The sequence below is a fragment of the Pongo pygmaeus genome, chromosome 2 (assembly GCF_028885625.2).
Source record: "Pongo pygmaeus isolate AG05252 chromosome 2, NHGRI_mPonPyg2-v2.0_pri, whole genome shotgun sequence".
NCBI lineage: Eukaryota > Metazoa > Chordata > Mammalia > Primates > Hominidae > Pongo > Pongo pygmaeus.
In genome coordinates, this window is record NC_085930.1 from 4919238 (window position 1) to 4942278 (window position 23041).

The following is a 23041-nucleotide window of genomic DNA, read 5'->3' on the forward strand; positions in this document are numbered from 1 at the left end:
CTCATATTGTTTTGAGATCTTTCTCCTGTCATCATTGTGCCTTCCGATAAGTTTTTCATGTGAAAAAAAACAGAAAACTAGTTAGATTACTATTTTTATCATTATATATACTGCTATACGTATATTAATTTTAAAAAATTTTAAGGAGTATTACATATCTACTAACAGTTTTAAAAAAAAATTTAACATCAGTGCTGGGCACAGTGGCTCGTGCTTGTGGTCTTAGCACTTGGGAGGCCAAACAGTCAGGATCACTTGGAGCCAGGAGTTCGAGACCAGCCTGGGGAATACAGTGAGACCCTGTCTCTAGAAAAAAATTTAAAAATTAGCCAAGTGTGGTAGCATGCATCTGTAGTATCAGCTGCTCAGGAGGCTTACGTGAGAGGATCACTTGGACCCAGGAGATTGAGGCTGCAGTGAGTTATGATTGCACCACTGCTGCACTTTAGCCTGGGAGACAGAGCAAGACCCTCTCTCTAAAATATTTTTTTTAATAAAAATAAAAAATAAAAAAATTAACATAAAAAACTTTTATCAAATAAGACTTAATTTTCATAAAAATGTGCCAGATTAATATCGAGTTGTAGAGTATATGGTTATAGGACACTGTCTTGCCAAAAGCTGAAATTCTGAACAGTGTGCAGACTGCTTATGTAACATAAATATTTCTGGTAAAGTAACTGCATGCCTTTACGCAGTCATACAGGGCATAAATACCTTTTTAAAAACTGAAAAATAATAATTGTAAATATTTATGGAGTATAATGTAATATCTTGGTCTATGTATACATTGTAGAAAGAGTCAATCTAGTTAATTGGCATAACTATCACCTCACCAACTTATCATTCTTTTGTGATAAGAATATTACCAATCTATTCTTTTAGCAATTTTGAAATATACATAATTAACTGTGGTCACCACGTAGCGCGACAGATCATTATAACTTATTCCTTCAGTCTAACCGAGAGTTAGACTTTGATCAACGTCTTACCTTTCCCCATCTTTCCCTTCACCCTCAGCCTCCAGTAATCACCTTTATATGCTACTTCTATGAGACCAACTCTTAGATTCCACACGGAAGTGAGATCTTACGGTATCTATCTTTCTGTTTCTGGCTTATTTCACTTAGCATAATGTCCTACTGTCCCACCTATGTTGTAGTAAATGACAGAATGTCCTTGCTTTTAAAGGCTGTATAAGTACTCATGTGTATAAAGTACCTTTGAGCACCATATCTGTCAACAGACAATGTACATACAAGTCTAGCCTTTGGAAAATAGTACAATCAGAAAGTTTCCCTTATTTACCTCTTCACTATCTTTTCCACTCCTTTTCTCACTTCTGAGTGCCATCTTCTGCTCACAATATGAGGCCAGACAATATTTGTTTACCTGCATTCCAATTGCTCTTTGTAAATGAAAATAAGGATCTGCAATCAATCCTTCCTATGAATGAAACTCATACACATTAATGTTTTTACTCTCTTGCATGCCTGCATTTTAAAACCTTTTATCTCATATTGTGAAATACAAGGATTGCCTTTTGTTAACAAAAGGTAATGCAATAACTAGCTGAGGAAAGATTGGAAGACAGGCAAGAGGAAATTCTAGGTAGTGAGATAGTGATAAAACAGCTATTCCTGATGATAAAATTGCTATAGTCTTTTTTTTTTTTTTTCATTTTTTGAAGTCAAGGGCAGGAGATAAGAGAGAGATTGTGTCTGGTATTATCATTTTTTTTCCCCTTATCTTTTTAACCCCAAGACTTGTAGATGTCAGGACTCCGATCATTTTCTCTGCCTATAGCTTGGATATCTTGCTCTCTCCCCTTTGTCATCATAATCATACAGCCAAGGGACTCGGAATTTTGGCTGCTTCAAGTCATTGCAAAACCTCTCAGGCAGGCCAGGAAGCAGAGGCAGGGAATGTAGAGCAGCTGCTGAAGGAAAAGAATGGGAGATGGCTGGTGTGACAGCCTTTTCCAATCTCATATGATGACATGAAAACCTACATTCAATGTGATGTCAGTTTTGTGCCCTGCCAATTCGCTACTAAAGTGATATGCTACTAAAACCATTCCTTTAGGGAAGTAAGATGATGGAAGAGAGGAGTGGCCACTACAGAAGAGCCTTAGTTGCTGGGACATAAGAAGGTGCCTATCTGGGGTTTATGCATGTGAATGGTTTTTACAATGATGATTGAAATGCTATACAATATTAAGAAAAGCTTATTAAATGATAAAAAAACTAAAATCTATAGCCATGTTTTGGCTATGTAAAAGCAATACTAATCAAAATAAATTATGGGAATTGCTTTACATTTATGCCTAATCACCATGCAGCATAATGATTATTACATCATTATTTTTGTCAGATTAACTGTGCTATCAATTTAATTACAGCTATAAATTCTAAATACTCAACCCATGTAATATACTGTTTTTAAACAATTACTTAGTCTTTTCTACATGCCAGGCACCAAATTATATGGTAGGAATAAAAATAATAAAACAATCCCTGCTCCCATGGGGCTTACAGTCTTGTCAAAAAGAGAGGCACGTACTAGATAATTGAGTAGCAGAGGAACTTACAATAAACGTATCTTTAAGTGAAGGTAAGGACATGAGGACAATATCCACCCCACTCCTAGGAAGTCAGGCAAGGCTTCAGTAAGGAGATGTCAGAGCTGATTCCCGAAGAATCAGTAGAGTTTGCCAAGAGAAAGGGGAGTGTAAATTAGAATAACTCTCAAGGAAAAGGAACAGGAAATGCACTGGCCTCAGAAATGAGATACTGTGTGGACTGTTGAGAAACTGCATGATTGGAACAAAATGAGTAGGAGTCCTGAGACAATGAGGTTGCTGAAGTAAGAAGGGGCCAGGTCAAAAGAGGACTTGAGTATTACACTAACAGTATGAAGTATTGCAGCTCTTTTAGAATTCGTCTAGCAAATCCTGGTTTTCACTGGAAAATCCCCAAATTAAACAAACAAACAAACAAACAAAAAAAGAGTGTGAAATTTTGCTGGTAATGGGGAACCACTGTAGGATTTTCAGAAGGATAATTGACACGACATTTTCATCTCGGATGTGTCACTCTGGCTTCATTGTGGAGAATCAAGCAGTACGGCTCACAACTGGAGACATGTAGGACAGTTAGAGGCCAGTTAAAATCATTTAGGTGACAATACTGGTAGCTTAGGTTAGGCTATTCAGGATGGAGAGAGTTGGGTGAACTTGAGACACATGTAATAGGTACAGCTGAGACGTCTTAGTGATTGATTGAATATATGAGAAAAAGGAAAGCTGGAGATGGATGTCTGACTTAGGCAAATATATGGTGGTGTGGCATTTACTAAAATCGAGAAGAGAGGGGGAAGAGGCAGGCTGGTGGAATTTCTAGTCTGATTTTTTGTTTTGTCGATTTGATGAAGATTCTCTCTCCTAAGAGAGTCAGAAATTATGATTTTTATCTTAATTATTTGAGTTTTAAGTTTCTGGAGATCTCAGATAGGTAATTGAATATGTAGGTCTGAGGCTAAGGAGAAAGATCTAAGCTTAGATTTGTATTTGAGAGATAGTCTAAGCTCATGTATTGGGAGATATCAGTTGAAGCCATCAGATAGAGAAAAAGATCAATATCAGTAGGCTAAAGAAACCCAAAATTTGTGGGATGAGCTGATGAGGAGCGAGTTAAATAATATATGAAGAAGGCATAACTGAGAAGTAGAGAGAACCAGGAAAGCCTCTGATCACAAATGTCAAGGGAAGAGAATATTTTAAGACGGAGCAAGCAGTAAACAAAGTCCAGTGCAGCAGGGAGTATAAACTGGTATAGCCTTTTTGGAGAACAATTCAACACAGCTATTAAAATATTTGATCCTCAATTCTACTTCTCAATATTTATTTAATCAAGAAAAATGCTAGTAGACCTGTCTGATGAGACAAATTAAAGAATGGTTTATAAAAGTAAACAAACAAACAAACAAAAACAATGTAAATATCCAGAAATAGAGGATTAAAGGATTAAAAAGGAATACAATAGATCCTCTTGAATGTTTCACGTAAGTTAAAGAGAACAAAGTAGACCTACATGGAAAAGACTAAGAAATATTTGGTTAAAAAAAAAAACAAAAAACAAAAAACCATGTAACAGAAGAATATACATATCATGATAAAAGTTATTTTAAAATGTATTTCACTATATGCAGATACTAATCCAACAGTTAACTCTAAGAAGAAAGCTGATATTTGGTTGGGCATGTGGCCAACAGGGCCTTTTGCTTCATTTGTATTATTTGATTTATTTTTTTACAATGAAAATGGTTTCATGTATTACCTGTATAATTAAAAATATATTTTAAAAATTCTAAAAATTTTAAACATTAATCGTTCTTTAATAAGAATAGGTTTGGAAGAGTAAAGGAAACAGAAGATAAAATATAATTAATTGAGACAAAATGGGAGGAAAAACAGTAGACAGAATATATCACAGAAAACCTGGTAATAGAAAGAAAAGGAAGTCAGGGGCAGATTTGTCAGGAGACAGATAGAGAAGAAAAATAATATTCTCAGAAAGCCTGTTTGCTTACTTATTGTTTTAAAAAGTGTAGATTACAATGTTAATAAGCCATCACAAGATTTAGTATCTGTTACAGGTGTAAGGAATAACAATGGCAAGGCTGGTGTAGCAGGAATAATTAAGAAACTGAGGCTGGAGGATGCTGCCTCATGCCTGTAATATCAGCACTTTGGGAGGCCAAGGTGGGCAGATCACTTGACGTCAGGAGTTCGAGACCAGCCTGGTCAACATGGTGAAACCCCCGTCTCTACTAAAAATACAAAAATTAGCCAGGCGTGATTGTGGGCACCTATAATCCCAGCCACTTGGGAGGCTGAGGCATGAGAATCGCTTAAACCCAGGAGGCAGATGTTGGAGTGAGCCGGGATCACACCACTGCACTACAGTCTGGGTGACAGAGCAAGACTCCATCTCAAAAAACAAACAAACGAACAAACAAACAAACAAACAAACAAAAACGAAGAAGCCAAACCAATACAGCTTAGGTGAGAAAATGATTTAGAGAAGGATCTAGGTTATCTCAAAGCTAATAACCCAAAGGGTAAAAGGGAACGGCGGTATAAAGTTTTCAAAATATCTTAGTGTTACATGAAAGGTGGACATCAGAAGTATACAAACAAATAGTCTAACTGCTGAAATGTTCAGAAAAGCCTTCTGATAAGTACTACCAAGAATCACCATAATCAGCTGAGATGTAATCTGATACAAGGCTATGTATTAGTGTTGGTTATAATATTTGGGTAATGGTATATGTTTATTGCTGTGTATCAGTCAGAAGTTGGAAATGCATACTGTCATTCACTGTCTTTCTATGTGCAAGAGGTAATGAGTGATTAAGGCCCCATTTAATTGTATCTTAAATATTATAGATAATTTTGCTTTAGTGGCCAGGCGTGGTGGCTCACGCCTGTAATCCCAGCACTTTGTGAGGCCAAGGCGGGCAGATTACGAGGTCAGGAGTTCAAGACCAGCCTGACCAACACAGTGAAATCCTATCTCTACTAAAAATACAAAAAAAAAAAAAAATTAGCTGGGCTTGGTGGCACACACCTGTAATCCTAACTACTCAGGAGGCTGAGGCAGGAGAATAGCTTGAACTTGGGAGGTGGAGGTTGCAGTGAGCCGAGATTGCACCACTGCACTCCAGCCTGGGCGACAGAGCGAGACTCTGTCTCAAAAACAAACAAACAAAAATATTTGGTTTAGCATTAAACAAGAGGAATTACATGGGAGTAGGGCATATGTCAAAATCACGTTGGAACCCGAATAATAATGTTCCAAAATGGCTGTGTTCTTATGAAACCAAATATTCAGTGGCCAGGTCCTTCTGGAAAATTCTCAGAGGGGAGACAAGCGCTAGCAACTAGCTACAACTTGCTAGGGGCTGATTCATCCAGAACAATAACAAAACATGCATCCTGATTCAAAGCTATTCCTAAGGGGCTGCTCAGATTCTGGTAAAAGAAACAGGGCTATGAACCCCCAGGCTTGGGTCCCAGTGAGCAAACAACTTTGAACTACAGTAAAATTGTCTATGCCCTTTAAAAGACAATGCACAACAATACTACACGTCACTGGGGGTAGAAGGCGGGGCGGTGAGCATTACAGTATGAGCGATAAAGGGGAAGAAGTTGGGAATTTTTTGAGTGCAGCCTTTGGAGGAATAATCATTGACACCTACACAGCAAGCCCTCCACTGGGGGCCTGACATGTTCTATTACGCCTGTGTAAATTACATCAGACACCAAAATACACTTTTGTATTAACAGTCCTTACCTTAAGAGCTCTATCTGTAGAAGAGGCAAATTCCTCCTTTGACTTATCCTACAGGATGCCTTCTGAGAGTCAGAAGAAAACAACCAGCTTCGATCATTTGAACACGGAGCATCCACTAACACCTAGAGAAAAAAAAGACAAGTGATGCAAATATGCACTGACAATCTATTCTCAGGCACGAAGTAGATAGAGAAGTTCTCTAAAACATGGTAAACAAATAGCAAATAAGTAAAAACATTTCTTTTTTAACTGAAAATACACCAAAGTAAGTTTTTCCTTATGACATTTCCTCACTAACACTTTTCAGAAAAACTTCCCATGTACTTTCAGTGTTTGCTTTTGGGGGCTTAGGATGGGAGAATTAAAGTTTACTAGGTCTACTAATGCTATTTGATATCCTTGACAACCACAGCAAAAACTTTTACAAAAGTTACTCATTGTAATCAGACATTAATATATTTCTGAATTCTCAGCACTTATTTCTAAGAACTAATATTTCAATTTCAGCTTACTGAAATGACCTCTTTTTCTTTAACTGTCATACTGATATGAAATGTTACTGATTTAAAGCAATACAGTACTGACCCAAATAATATCCGATCTTTTCCTATCTTTGAGTTACCTACCAATATAAAACATTCTATAATCCTCAATCCCAATGTTACTGCTTCCTTTGAACCATGCTGACCATCAAATGAAAACTGCTTCCATGTTCACTTTATCAAAATTTTCCAGGGTACTGAGAAACTGTATCAGGCTATGTCTGAGAACAGATGGAAAATAACAACCACAAAGCAACATAATAGTGGTATTATTGGGCGTCCATCAGTTTGTCACAATGTAATAAAAGTACCTTGTCAAACATTTCAGGCTGGGCATCTCCCATTTTTCTGCCATCCAATTCAGACACTTTAATTACATTTGTCAAAGGCTGTGGGATGAAAGATTCTAATGTCTGCCTCAGCCACATCAATCTCAGACTATCATATTCATTACAATGAAGATAACCTAAATAAAAAGGATTAAAAAGTTTCAAATGAAGGCAATGGAACTGTTACATTTCTACTTTTCAGCAAATAAATTTCAGAAAGAAATTAACTCATCATAATTATGCAGAAATAGGGCTCAGAGGTAAACATTATAATTTTCTTATGCTTTAAAAACAGAAATAAGGTATATGTGTATGTATATACAGATACACATACCTACTACATAAAACATTTACAATAGTCATGCCTACACAGTCTCTCAGAAGCTCTCAGCATTTGCTCCACCAAGTTTAATTTTATTAGAGGTAAAACCTATAAAAAATTATAGATTCCTAAAGATATGTTATACAACCAATATCTCAGACATGGCTCTCACTCTAAAGAACTAACGCTTAAGAGTAAACACAGGTGGTAATTCAGGTGCAAGAAGATGAAACTCATATTGGGGCAGACGCAGGAACTGTCCTGGCTTAAAAGCTTCCTGTCCCACAGGAACCATTATTCCTTTTAAAAACTCCACAGGCTTTCAGTGTCTCCACAGGGACATGCCCAGTTGTAAGAATCACTGCACTCAGAAGACCCAAAGCATGGCACGTCTATCAGGTCTCTACTGGTTATTTACTCTTTCTCCCAGCCCACATGCAGTTTACCAATCAGGGTCATTTTTATGAGCAGTCTCGCCTAGAAACATAGCGACAATCTCTGTCAGGTTACCAAGGAAACAATACTAGAGAACTAACTGAACATTACATTTTAACGTAGAAGGGAAAAAAGATTGTAAAGCCTTTGCTCAAATACATACATACATACATATACACATACATATATATGCATATGTATGTGTATACATATTTTAACAACTCCACAGGCTTTCAGTGTCTCCACAGGGACATGCCCAGTTACATATTTTTTTTTTTTTCTGATTGTCATTCCACTGTTAAAAAGTAAAAAAAAAAACAAAAAACTTTTAATGATTTCCCATCATCCACTGAATAAAGTTCAAATGCAGAGTCCTTAAATCAAGGTCCATAATAGCCAGACCTCAGGAAAATCTTTCCATTTTAACCTCCCACTATTTCCCCAGTGTACTCTGTGCTCTACCAAACTTGATGGACTATTCCATTTCCCAAACATACTCTGTGCTTCTCTTATTTATCTCACATGAGAGGTGTTTCTGTGTATGGCTTACCTTCTCTACTAAGAGGGCTCCATATTTCTTCTTCTTTTTTTTTTTTTTTTGAGATGCAGTCTCGCTCTGTTGCCCAGGCTGAAGTTCAGTGGCATGATCTTGGCTCACTGCAACCTCTGACTCCCAGGTTCAAGCGATTCTCCTGCCTCAGCCTCCCAAGTAGGTGGGATTACAGGTGCACGTCACCATGTCTGGCTAATTTTTGTATTTTTAAATTTTTGTATTTTTAGTAGAGACGGGGTTTCACCATGTTGGCCACGCTGGTCTGGAACTCCTGACCTCAGGTGACCTACCCACCTCGGCCTCCCACTGTGCTGGGATTACAGGAGTGAGCCACCGTGCTCGGCCCAGGGCTCCGTATTTCTATAGGGAAGACACTCAGGAGATGGCATCAATTTTGTTGAGAAGAAGAGTAGAAAATCATCTTAAAGCACATCTGTACAGCTAGTTTTCATGTTTATTTTGGGTGTCTTTTGGAGGACTCACTAATGGAACTTAAATAGGTGTCTAAAAGCCCTTGTCTTAGCCTGAAATCACTAGAAAACAATGTAAGACAGAAGTTCATGGTATGGACAGGGTGCAATTCTAAGGAAGCAAAAGTGAGAGAAAAAAGGAAGTAAATCATGGAAGGAGCATGACAGATACAGGAGGATTTGTAATCAAGCTGCCTAGAGCTTTGGTCAGTCTCTCAGTTTGAAATTACAACTCTACAGTTTGAAATTACAGAGCCTTGTCAGGAACTGGAGGTTAGTGGAGCAAGGAGGAAGAACAATCTGCTGGCTGCTTTTTGTCTCTTTCTCTCATTGGTTAAAATCCGTAACAAGAGCTGGTAACTTCCACCAACTTTGGGGTTGTGTACTTGACCCCTTCAGGCAACTGCTAAAAAAAACCAGACAGTACCCAAGGCCAGGTATTGCAAGCATACAGGGGCGGTGATCTCTGCTTGTCAGCTGGCACTCATCGGGAGGCTCTTCAATTTGTGGCAGTGGTAGCATTAGCAGAAGATAACTGCATGAATGGCAAGAGCCTTTGCTAGGGTTTCTCCAGTCTCTGGAAACAATTCAAGTGGCTCCAGCCATGAGGTGAGGGATGGGAGTAAAGATGAAGCCAAACATATCTGTAGTGATGCATAAGCTAGGTCCACAAGATAACCCCCAAAGTCACCCCTGCCATTGTTCACCACTGCCTATCAAATACTAAGGGCCTCAGAGAAAGAGGTTCTTACTCACCTTTCATTCAACTTTCCTCTTTTTCTAGTTTAAATGTTTTACATTCTATTTTGACTTTTTTAGTGGTAACCCAAAAGACTTTTAACATGCACATTTTAAGAAAAATCTAAGCTAAGTCAATTTTCACCAACTTTCCTAAAAGATACAAGAATCTCGTAACACTCTTGCTTTAGATGCTACTGTTATTGTATATCTGGTTTTTCTTTTGACTTACATTTTTTGACCCTATAAAACATTATAATGGTCTTATATAGTCAATGATGATTAGGCATTCCCCACATAACATCCCACCTTTGCTATTCATTTTTTTTCTAACTCCCATCTTCCATCTTGGATGGCTTTCTTTTTTCCTGAAGCACATCCTTCAGAATTGTTGGTAAAAAACTCTTAATCTCTCTCTCTCTTTCTCCATTTTGCTTTTGCTCTTCAGGAGCATTATTGACTGAATATATTTCTGGATTGACAGTCATCTTTTATATTCCTTTGAACGCTGGTTCTCAAGAGTCAACCCTCTGTCCATTGTTCTTTTGAAAGTAAGCTCTCCATTCTTTCTGGTTGCTATTAAGGTCTTCTCTTTATTTTCAGTGTTCTGCAACTTCACTATAATGATTTCAAAGCGTACTTTCTGAGGAGGCAAGAATTGAAGTTGCTGCAGACCCATATGGATTTACCTCCCACTAACACTTTTAGTACACAGGACAGTATCATTATTCCAATTATAATATTGAGAGGAACATAGCATCAAAGTTGAAGACGGGCAGTTTTCCTTGCAGTTATTTGGAGACGACAATTTCTTCCTGGTTTACCTTATATGGTGGGTATAGCACTTTGAATCCCAGCTTGATGTAAGTGAATCTTCTATCAGATGCTCTACTTGGGTAGGCTCTGGCTTTTTTATTCCTTCACTCTCAAGAAGCAATAAAAAACATGTAAGTTTTTCATGTTAAGCAAATGTTCTCAGGTCAAAAGCCAGCTTCAGTACGTAATTTACCTTCAAGGTTCCCACTATCTCTTAGGTTTTGGCCACTAAGTATTTAAAGATAATTGATGCATTTAAAAATTTTTGTTTAATATTATATCCTACATTTTTAGTTATTTTCTTAAGGGGGGTTGGTTAGGGTACCCAGTCTGTCACACCACAGGAAACAGAAATCTTCATTATTTCTATATCCCTTACCTCTATACACATACCTTGCATTTAGTATGTGCACATTAAATGTAGATGACTTGATTGAAGCATGGCATTATAATAATGAATATTTAAATTATTACAACTGAAGATCAGGGCAGCTTTTCATTAAATTATATACAGTCCGAGTCAAGATTCTCAAGTCAGCATTTTAAAATAGCTTCCAGCAGAATTACTGCTTAGATGTAGATTTTATTTGAAATGGCCTTAGGTTGGTTAAACTTTTTAAAAATATGAAATATAAAGTGTCACTATTTAAGTTTCATACATATACTAACACTTACTACATTGAGACAATTTTGTGCTTAAATTGTCAAAAACAGACCAAATCTTAATTTTTTTTTCATCTTAACAGGAAAAGGGGCAAATTTAACAAATTCCTGAGGATTTAGCATTTGTACATGGCAATCGTTGGTCCAAGGAAAGAAACTGAAATTGGTAGTTTCATTCATTCACTTATTTTAGTAAACCTAACTTAAAAACAATAATCTTGCCTTCTTTCCAGTTTTTCCAATTATTCTTTGGAGCCATAAGCTATAATTTATGATCATTTTCTATGTTCCTCTCAATATTATAATTGGAATAATGATACTGTCCTATGTACTAAAAGTGTTAGTGGGAGGTAAATCCATATGGGTCTGCAGTAACTTCAATTCTTGCTTCCTCAGAAGAAAGAATTAGACTGAGGGGCATAAGGCAGAAAAAGAGACCAAGCCAAGTTTAAGATCAAGAGTGGAAGTTTATTCAAAAGCTTTAGAGCAAGAAAGAAAGGACAGTTCACTTGGAAGAGACCCAAGCGAGTACTCTGGAGGTCAAGTGCCCCGTTTAACCTTAATCCTAGGACTTTATACATTGGCCCACTTCCGGTGTCTTGCACCCCTCTTCCTTCATTCTTCCTTAAGGGTGAGCTCCCCACATGCACAGTGCCCTCCTTACACTTGGGAGGTGAGCACGCACAGTGTGTCTAGAAACTTGTATGCATGCTCACCTGAGGCTTTCTTCCCTTTTCAGTGGAATGCCCCCGGAAGGTCATACTCTGCCATTTTGTCTCTTTATGCACATGCTTGAGCTCACTTGCCTAATTCCTGAGATTTTATTGGAAGCTGATTACCAATTTCAAATGTTTTTATCTGTTTGGGAAATTGCCTCTCCCTGGTGCCTGCGATGAATTATCACTTTAGTGTGACAACTGTGGAGCATCAGGAAATTGCCTCTCCCTGGCACTGGCTGCCAATTATCATTTTTAGAGAGGCAGTGTGATAACAGCCAAGTCATCGCCTGATGGTTGCCTAACATTCCTGGTAGGTGGGGGTTAGCCCTTTCCTGCCCCACTCATGCCTGGTTACCTGTAAAAAAAAGTGCTGCAAAGGATAATGGTAAGTTTCTTTAAACTTACCTGGAAGCAATGTTACAAATTCACAAAAGAACAAAATGGCGATGATGAATTTGTTAAAATGTGGTTGACATTAGATTAAAATGCACTTGAGAGTACAACCACTTTCAGATTCTGGTTTATTAAGGACTTGTTATGGACTAGGCCAGTGCTATTTGCTGCAGACACAAAAATAAATAATAATCTGGGCCAGGCATGGGGGCTCATGCCTAGAATCCCAGCACTTTGGGAGGCCGAGGCAGGTGGATCACCTGAGGTCAGGAGCTCGAGACCAGCCTGGCCAACATGGTGAAACCATTTCTACTAAAAATACAAAAATTAGGTATGGTGGCATGCGCCTATAATCCCAGCTACTCGGGAGGTTGATACATGAGAATTGCTTGAACCAAGCAGAGACTGCAGTGACCCGAGATCACACCATTGCACCCCAGCCTAGGCGACAGAGAGAGACTCTATGTCTAAAAAAAAAAAAAAAGGATCTGTCCCTAAGCTCCAGGACACTAACAGAGGATGCTACAGAAGTCGGCACTTGTGTATTACTGAGAGACCCTGGAATAGTCAATAGCACAACTACAACAATGAAAACTTGAGTTCAGATCCCAGCTCTGCCACTTATCTTAGGCAATTTGGTACTTATCCTTGTCTCAGATAAATCTTTAAAATGGGAATAATAATACCCAACTCACAGAGCTGGAGAGTTAAATAATGGTCATCAGTGATAGTCAGAGTTCCTCAGAGCCCTAGGACTTTAGAAAGATTTATATATGAGGATATAACAAAAGATGTTGGGAGAAAGTGAGAGAAAGAAAAAATAAATAAAAAACAAGATGTTGGAAGCAGAGACTACTAAAAAAATGTTTGAAAAGCAGAGATTTAAGCAATGTGATTAACACAGTCCTTAGCACATACAAAGTGTTACAAAATGGTTATTATTTTCATTACCACAAAGAAGATGCACCTAATGCAGGGAGTTCAGAGAAGGCATTCCAGGAAAGTTAAATCCTGAAGTATAATCTGAAGGATGAAAAGGAGCAGGGGAAGAGAAAGGAAAAAGTGACACCTGTAGAATGTGCAAAAACGACTAGAGATGAAGAAGCAGGAAGGAGCGCAAAAGCAATTAAACCAAGAAAGGAGTCTTTTCAGTCTTCTCTACTAACCAGATATCAAAAAGTTATCACTATCGGGCGCAGTGGCTCACATCTGTAATCCCAGCATTTTGGGAGGTCAAGGCAGGCAGACTGCGTGAGCCCAGGAGTTTGAGGCCAGCCTGGGCAACATAGTGTAACCCCATCTCTACAAAAAATACAAAAATTAGCCAGGTGTGGTGGCATGTGCCCAGTCCCAGCTACCTGGGAGACTGAAGAGGGAGGATGACTTGAACCCAGGAAGTCAAGGCTGTAGTGAGCCAAGATCGCACCACTGCACTCCAGCCTGAGCAACAGAGCAAGACCTTGTCTGAAAAAACCAAAAAAGTTATCACTAACATCAAAGAGATTTTCATGCCTAGAGGGACATAGCCTTCAGCCAGAAAGTTGACTAAGACACTCCACCAAGCTGGGTCATCCTTAGTTAATATGCTAATGTTTTCCCATTTAGAATCCATATTGTTTGCTCTTTTTCTGCCAAGACCAGGACATTAACATGGTTGTCAACATGGCTGACAATAACCATGGTCAGTCCATCAATGTGGTAACAGGTGAGAGCAGCTGAACCAACAGAAAGTAGACTCTTTTTTTTAAATCATCCTAAAACATAAGCTTTGTAATCATTCAAAGCCATGAGCCTCTTGGCCCAGAATAAAGGCCAGTAATGATCTAAATAAATTTGGTGTACAAATGCACATTTAGTGCAGCCATCATTTTACATTTTGCTTATAAAAGCTTTGATTAGTATTGCTTCTACATTCCAAATTCAAGCACTGTAGCTAACCTAATTTGGGCTTTAAGCATCAGCATGAAGACATCTGCACTTCTTAGTAAATCATTATCATTAGTCCTACTTAGATGAAAAGCTACTTTACTTGGAACACTGCCTGTAGTTCATTGCCCTTGATATAAGAACAGGAAGATTCTTCTCAACTTCAAACTCCTAGAATATATCAGTTTGCCTTTGGGTTCCTAATCAAATCAACTTTGCTACTATAAATGTGTAAAATATTTATAGCCTACTAATGAGGATAATTTAGGATTAAAATGCCCTCTCTTCAAAATGGTAACCAAATTTGACATCTCCCTTCCATCCTTTATAATACTAAAATTCTAGATCCCAAATTAATTAGTATAAGCCTTTTAACTTATAAAAACAATGTCAAAGGACATAGAGTAGAAGTAAAAATAAGTGCTCCTATACAAGTCCACAAAACTTCAGCTCAAATTATAAAAATAACGAGGTAAACTTATAAAATAACATTTTTGCTGTGATTTCTTATTCTAAAATACAACAAGCTTCAATAGCTGAGTTTTAACCAGAACTCTAAAACACTGGGCATACTTCCTCCTAAATATACAGTTAAGTGATATATTTTGTACCAATGCCTAGTACAACTGGATTCACATTTCTCATAAAAGAATTTTAAATCTATTTCAACAGGGAATGCTCTCATATAAAAGTATAAAAGCAGTCTTCAAACTGGAACATACATGCCTTGGGGATACACACCAATGCTCTAAGGGACAGGAAGGCTTGGACAGTTTCAAAAGAATCCATTTTCACATCATCAACTTCCTAAAGGAGGAGAACACTTCCAGTGGGGCATCTCCTTTCACATGGCCCTTCACCAACTTTACAAATGACAAGCAAGCTTCCCACACATCTAGAATCTTATCATGGCAGAATGTGCCAGGGTGTAGAAACCTCTAGAACATCAAACAAGGGCAGTTCAACACATCAGTGTCTTGGCTGAGAAAGTGAATAAGTCAGCCAGGCACAGTGGCTCACAGCACTTAGGGAGGCCCAAGTGGGCAGATCACTTGAGGTCAAGAGTTTGAGACCAGCCTGGCCAACACGGTGAAACCCCATCTCTATTAAAAATATAAAAATTAGCCGGGCATGGTGGTGGGCGCCTGTAATCCCAGCTACTCGGGAGGCTGAGGCGGGAGAATCACTCGAACCTGGGAGGCAGAGGTTGGAGTGAGCTGATATCACGCCACTGCACTCCAGCCTGGGAGACACAGCGAGACTCCATCTCAAAAAAAAAAAAAAAAAAAAAAAAAGGCAACACTGCCTTTTGTAATTGAGATGGTTTCACGTCATTTGCTTTCAACAAAATAAAAAATGGACTTAAAGAGTGCTTACCTAATAGATCTTTAAAACAATGCTTGATGAAAGATCTGTATGTGATCTGAGGCTACAAATCAGGAGTGTGAAGAACCAGTAAAACAACTGTAACACAATTCTCTCTGGGACAGGATCTCACTCTGTTTCCCAGGCTGAAGTGGAGTGGTACAATCTCAGCTCACCGTAATCTCTGCCTTCCAGGCTCAAGCAATCCTCCTACCTCAGCCTCCCGAGTAGCTGGGACTACAGACATGCACCACCATACCCAGCTAATTTTTTGAATTTTTTTGTACAGACAGGGTTTTCCCATGTTGCCCAGGCTGGTCTAGAACTCCTGAGCTCAAGCGATCCACCTGCCTTGGCTTCCCAAAGTGCTGGGATTATAGGCACGAGCCACCGTGCCCAGCCAACATTTCCATCTTCTTATCTGTGTGAACAGCACTGGCATCTATAAAAACAGAACCACCACACAAAAAACAGACAGAATTGATGCTGAACTCTGCCTCATCTAGTAGTAAGTGATATTTATTCAGGGAAGCCTGTATTAGTTCTTTTTTTAAAAAGAATTAGTTTTAAAAGAAAAATTATTAAGAAAAAAATTTATAGTAAATGTTGACTTGTTACTTTTAACAAATATTTGTAAAACTGTGTATCACTTTGGTTCTAATAAGAATAGTAATGAAAAAGTCACTTGAAAAGACTTTTTGGATTGTCCAATTCTATACCCTCTTCTCACATGTGGCTATGAACACCTGAAATGTGGCTAGTCTCAATTGAAATGTGATGTAACTGTAACGTAACCAATTTTAAAGACCTGTAAAAAAAAGAGAATGTAAAATATCTCATTATTTCTATTTTGATTACATATTGAAACAATATTTTGAATGTATTGGTTTAATGCATTATTCAAATTAATTTCACCTGTTTCTTTCTACTTTTTAAAATGGAACTACTTAAATGTGTACTTCACATTATATTTCTACTGGAAAGAATTGCCTTGGAACCTTATAGTCTATTGACATCAAAAAATTATTTTAAATGTATATGTTTTTGTTGCAGAAAAGTATGACAGGGATATCTATATAAGACTCTCAAGTATAAAGGTAAACAATAAAAAATACCTATCAGGCTTATCAGCATTCATATTATCTGACAGATTTGTATTTGCGAAATGTTGAAGTTTTGTTCCCAATCACCTGCTAGAATTAAATTGCTGAAAAAAATGTTATTTATACTGACTTCCTCAGCAAAAATTTCCATTCTTCTCCATAGCATCTCAGTTTTCAGGCTTCCCGAGTTTGCAAACTCAATCTTATGTTTCTCCCCATATATACTTTCAAAATTCTCTGTAACATACAGATATTAAAAAGTTGTCAAATGCTGAAAGGAAAGCACACTACCTGGACAAGCACACTGCAGCAGAGCTATTGATTTGCCTCCAGGAGCAGCACACAGATCCAGAACCTTCTCCCCATCCCTTAATTCCAGAGCCAATACTGGGAGAAGAGAAGCAGCATTTAGGAGATAATATTTTTTCAGGTTTCCAATTTGGTGTCTTTCTGAAGGGATTCGGCCTGGAGTTCTGCTAAGGTAACACTTCATTGATTTAGGATAGTTGGGTAAAGATCCCTGAAAGAGTGTGTGATAGCCCTTCAAATGTAAATCCTTTTCCAGTTCAAAAGGATAATTGAATCGGTTAAGCAGGACAGCATATTGCCAGCATGATGGAGATGTTAGTATCTCCCTAGAAAAAGAGAAAATAAGAGAATATTAATATTATACATATCAATACAATTTTATATTACACATCAGGTGAATGTGGCCCTAGTTTTACACTTCACTTATCTGTGATTTTAAGAGACAGCATCAGTATTCCTGACTATTCCTTTTGCCTCATGAGGCTCTGATAGGACTGAATCCAGCATTGTTATGATCCTGTCTTTATTTTAAAAACTGGTATTTCGTTCATTGTGGCTTTTCAAAAACTAATTGTGATCACTGAAATATTATATTATTGAGGCAAGAGAGTAGAGTCTGGAGACAGGGAACCTAAGGCCATTTCATGCTGACTTCCTAGAACTAAACTGAAAGGAAAACCCTAACTTTCCATGCCTAAGTAACAAAAGAACTAGGGGCTACTCCCTTTGCAAATCTCCACATTTTCTGCATGGCAAATGGAAAATTGAAAGTACCTCTAATTTGTTGCTTTTTGCAACCAATCGCACGCTTGCATAGAAGTGCAACTTTGTAACTTCACTTTAGTCTCTGGTTGCTGTCCACAACCAATCAGATATTTATTTGCACAGGAGTGTAACCTTTGTAACTTCACTTCAGCCTCTGGTTGCTTTCCCCAACCAATCAGACTGATTGCGGACCACCACATCATTTACATGAGGTAAGAACCAAGTGGCCAATGGAAAACCTCTAGTGGGTATTCGGACCCAAGAATATTCTGTATCTGGGGCCCTTGTGGCCATTTTCACACTGTGGAGTGTACTTTCAGTTTCAATAAATCTCTTGTGTTGTGGCATTCTTTCCTTGCTTTGCTGTGTGTTTTGTCAGATTCTTTGTTCAAAACTCCAAGAACCTGGACAACTTGCAGTCAAGACCCTTTACTGGTAACATTATGATTACTGAGGTTTTTGAGGCTTAAATTCTGCACCAGAGAGGTATGCCTCAGCTTACACTCAGCTTCGTCCTTCCCTGTAGAACATCTTGAAAAAAAAAAAAGGCAGCCTGCCTTTAAATACCTCTAAGTCTGTCAAAATGAACCCTCGTCCATCACTTTTTGCACAAGGAAGTGTTTTTCTTAGAGACAATATTCAATTTCTTAGAGACTATTAATATTAGAGGGAAAAGTATTATCATAAAAGGGTGTTAGAGGGAATGAGTGTTTTCTTCTGATGAAGATAAAAGATATGGGAAACTAACTACAGTGAACTCTACAGTAATGGAGTTAATGAGGCGATGAGTGGCTCAGATGATAAAAAACCAAGGATGATTTAAAAACCACTTATGGATTGATGGTGCAGGCTTTCCCCCAGCAGCTTTACCTTGCTAAATTTGTATTCGGTCCAAGAGTTCCATCTCTTGACAATCACAAACTCATATAAACTGACAGATGATCCAGCAGGAAATATTTAATTTATTTACTAGCTGACCTTTCTAGCTGAGTTATTTGGGAGCCTCATTAACTATGGTCAATTAAATAAATTCCAGCTGCTACACACACTGGAGTTGCCTACGTGAAGAATGGCTGGATTGAAATGCAACACCTGCGACTGGAAGTGTGCCATGTGAATTTCAATTTAGGGCTAAATGTGAAACTGCTTTCTCCTTTCACTGCCTCTTACTATGGATGGTGAGTCACAGGAGCCTGGCATATCTGTTTCAGTTATTTTGGAAGATGACAACCTCTTTCCTTAAGAAAGAGGTTTGCAAACTTAAGTGTGCATCAAGGGTCTGTAAAACAGACTGCAGGGACCTAGCCAGAGTTTCTGAAAGAGCCTGAAATTCGTAGCTCTAGCAAGTTTTCAGGTGATGCTGATGCTGCTGATCCCCAAGACCACACTTTGGGGGAGATTGCTTTAAAACTGACCCCAAAAGGAAATCTGCAAATGCCACTATTATAAGTCTTATGGCAGTTCATCCTAATCTTACCCTCCAAACAGGCTGAAAAATCTATCCAGTATTGAGTCACATGTAACAAAAAAATGATCAGAAACACAGTTATACAGAAGGAGTGGCTTGGCTTGCATCATATGCCTACCCATTAGCTAAATAGGAGTAGAACACTTTCAATTAGTTAACATCAGACAGGACAAATCTCCATTCATTCTTCTTTTTTTCTTCAGAATTTTCAAAGCTATCTTGAATGTTTATTCTTTCAGATGAACTTTGGAATAAAAGTTCAGTTAAACATAATTTATACAATATTTGTGTATGTAGACAGGTAGAGATATAGTAACCTTGCCTAGGATTATATTAAATGCTTTAAACCTGGAGAGATTTCACATCTTTATTGCAGTCAATTTTTCCAGTCCTGATCACAATATGTTTCTCCATTTATTCACATTTTCTTTCCTATCTCTTAGAAAGGTTATTAATCCTGCACATTTCCTTTTAAGCTTATTGTGTAAGAGGATTATTAATTCAGGAACAACATTAGCTTTTGTATATTATCCAATATGTTGAATCTTGAAGGATGAGAAGAAACTGTCTGTAGGAAGAAATGAGAAAGCAAGTTTCAGGACAAAGCCAATACCACATGTACAAGCACACAGGAATGAGAAAGAACAGTGCATTTTAAAAATTAGTGGTCTGGTATGGATCATGGCAGAAGATTACCAAGTATAATATGATAAGGTTTTTGAATTTCATCTTCTAAGTGATGAGAAGCCATTAAAAAACTTTATGGGGAGAGAGCCCCAATCAGATTTAAAGACATGTACTGAGGATTGCTGGCAAGATGGCCCAATAGGAACAGCTCCGGTCTGCAGCTCCCAGCAAGATCAACACAGAAGGTGGGTGATTTCTGCATTTCCAACTGAGAGACCCGGTTCATCCCACTGGGACTGGTTGGACAGTGGGTGCAGCCCACAAAAGGTGAGCTGAAGCAGGGTGTGGCATTGCCTCATCAGGGAAGCGCAAGGGGTCGGGGAATTTTCTCACCTACCCAAGGGAAGCCGTGAGGGACTGAGCCTGAGGAACCATGTACTCCAGCCCAGATACCACGCTTTTCCCATGGTCTATGCAACCTGCAGGCCAGGAGATTCCCTTCGGTGCCTACCCCACCAGGGCCCTGGGTTTCAAGCACAAAATTGGGTGGCTGTTTGGGCAGACACCAAACTAGCTGCAGGAGTTTTCTTTTCCATACCCCAGTGTCGCCTGGAACACCAGCGAGACAGAGCTGTTCACTCCCCTGGAAAGGGGTGCTGAAGCCAGGAAGCCAAGTGGTCTTGCTCAGCAGGTCCCACCCCCATGGAGCCCAGCAAACTAAGATCCACTGGCTTGAAATTCTCAGTGCCAGCACAGCAGCAGTCTGAGATCAACCTGGGATGCTGGAGCTTGGTGGAGGGAGGGGCGTCCACCATTACTGAGGCTTGAGTAGGCGGTTTTACCCTCACAGTGTAAACAAAGCCACCAGTAAGTCTGACTGGGCAGAGCCCACTACAGCTCACCAAGGCTGCTGTGACCAGACAGCCAGATTTTTCCTCTCTGGGCAGGGCATCTCTGAAAAAAAGGCAGCAGGCTCAGTAAGGGACTTAGAGATAAAACCCTCTCTCTCTGGGACAGAGCACCTGGGGAAAGGGGAGGCTGTGGGCGCAGCTTCAGCTGACTTAAACATCCCTGCCTGATGGCTCTGAAGAGAGCAGCGGACCTCCCAGCACAGTGTCTGAGCTCTGCTAAGGGTCACGCTGCCTCCTCAAGTGGGTCTCTGACCCCCGTGTATCCTGACTGGGAGACACCTCCCAGTAGGGGCTGACAGACACCTCATACAGGAGAGCTCTGGCTGACATCTGGCAAGTGCCCCTCTGGGACAAAACTTCCAGAGGACAGAACAGGCAACAATCTTTGCTGTTCTGCAGCCTCTGCTGGTGATACCCAGGCAAACAGGGTCTGGAGTGGACCTCCAGCAAACTCCAGCAGACCTGCAGCAGAGGGGCCCAACTGTTAGAAGGAAAACTAACAAACAGAAAGGAATAGCACGTCCACTCAAAGACCCCAGCCGAAGGTCACCAACATCAAAGACCAAAGGTAGATAAATCCACAAAGATGGGGAGAAACCAGTGCAAAAAGGCTGAAAATTCCAAAAACCAGAATGCCTCTTCTCCTCCAAAGGATCACAACTCCTCGCCGGCAAGGGAACAAAACTGGATGGAGAATGAGTTTGACAAATTGACAGAAGTAGGCTTCAGAAGGTGGTTTATAACAAACTCCTCCGAGCTAAAGGAGCATATTCCAACCCAATGCAAGGAAGCTAAGAACCTTGAAAAAAGTTTAGACGAATTGCTAACTAGAATAGCCAGTTTAGAGAAGAACATAAATGACCTGATGGAGCTGAAAAACACAGCACGAGAACTTCATGAAGCATACACAAGTATCAATAGCTGAATCAATCAAGCAGAAAAAAAGATATGAGAGACTGAAGATCAATTTAATGAAATAAAGTGAGAAGACAAGTTTAGAGAAAAAAGAGTAAAAAGGAATGAACAAAGCCTCCAAGAAATATGGGACTATGTGAAAAGACCAAATCTACATTTGACTGTTGTACCTGAAAGTCACGGGGAGAATGAAACAAGTTGGAAAACAGTCCTCAGGATATCATCCAGGAGAACTTCCCCAACCTAGCAAGGCAGGCCAAAATTCAAATTGAGAAAATACAGAGAACACCACAAAGATACTCCTTGAGAAGAGCAAACCCAAGGCACATAATTGTCAGATTCACCAAGGTTGAAATGAAGGAAAAAATGTTAAGGGCAGCCAGAGAGAAAGGTTGGGTCACCCACAAAGGGAAGCGCTTCAGACTAACAGTGGATCTCTCGGCAGAAACTCTACAAGCCAGAAGAGAGTGGGGGCTAATATTCAACATTCTTAAAGAAAAGAATTTTCAACCCAGAGTTTCATACCCAGCGGAACTAAGCTTCATAAGCGAAGGAGAAATAAAATCCTTTACAGGCAAGTAAATGCTGAGAGATTCTGTCACCACCAGGCCTGCCTTACAAGATCTCCTGAAGGAAGCACTAAACATGGAGAGGAACAACCAGTACCAGCCACTGCAAAAACATACCAAATTGTAAAGACCATCGACACTATGAAGAAACTGCATCAACTAACGGACAAAATAAACAGCTAGCATCATAGTGACAGGATCAAATTCACACATAACAATATTAACTTTAAACAGGCCAAATGCACCAATTAAAAGACACAGACTGGCAAATTGGATAAAGAGTCAAGACCCACCAGTGTGCTGTATTCAAGAGACTCATCTCACGTGCAGAGACACACATAGGTTCAAAATAAAGGGATGGAGGAATATTTACCAAGCAAACGGAAAGCAAAAATAAGCAGGAGTTCCAATCCTAATCTCTGATAAAACAGACTTTAAACCAACAAAGATCAAAATAGACAAGGGCATTACATAATGGTAAAGGGATCAATGCAACAAGAAGAGCTAACTATCCTAAATATATATGCACCCAACACAGAAGCATCCAGATTCATAAAGCAAGTTCTTAGAGACCTACAAAGAGACTTAGACTCCCACACAATAATAGTGGGAGACTTTAACACCCCACTGTCAATATTAGACAGATCAATGAGACAGAAAATTAACAAGGATATTCAGGACTTGAACTCAGCTCTGGACCAAGCAGACCTAATAGACATCTACAGAACTCTCCACTCAAAATCAACA

The 23041-nt window shown here is 39.1% G+C and overlaps 1 protein-coding gene across 3 annotated transcripts in view; it reads right to left on the reverse strand.

Annotated features, from left to right (window-relative positions):
* The window catches only part of NSUN3 (NOP2/Sun RNA methyltransferase 3), a 64741-nt gene that overhangs the window by 26424 nt on the left and 15276 nt on the right, over positions 1 to 23041 (reverse strand). For all 3 annotated transcript variants that reach the window (XR_010125658.1, XM_054479535.2, XM_063661458.1), the window contains 3 exons: positions 17022 to 17365; positions 7210 to 7364; positions 6357 to 6478 (listed from right to left, as the gene is read on the reverse strand). Coding sequence is in view for 2 of the 3 variants with exons in the window: in XM_054479535.2 (XP_054335510.1) it covers positions 6357 to 6478; positions 7210 to 7364; positions 17022 to 17365 (621 nt within the window). In the remaining variant the exon portion in view is untranslated. The remainder of the gene's footprint in view (positions 1 to 6356; positions 6479 to 7209; positions 7365 to 17021; positions 17366 to 23041) is intronic.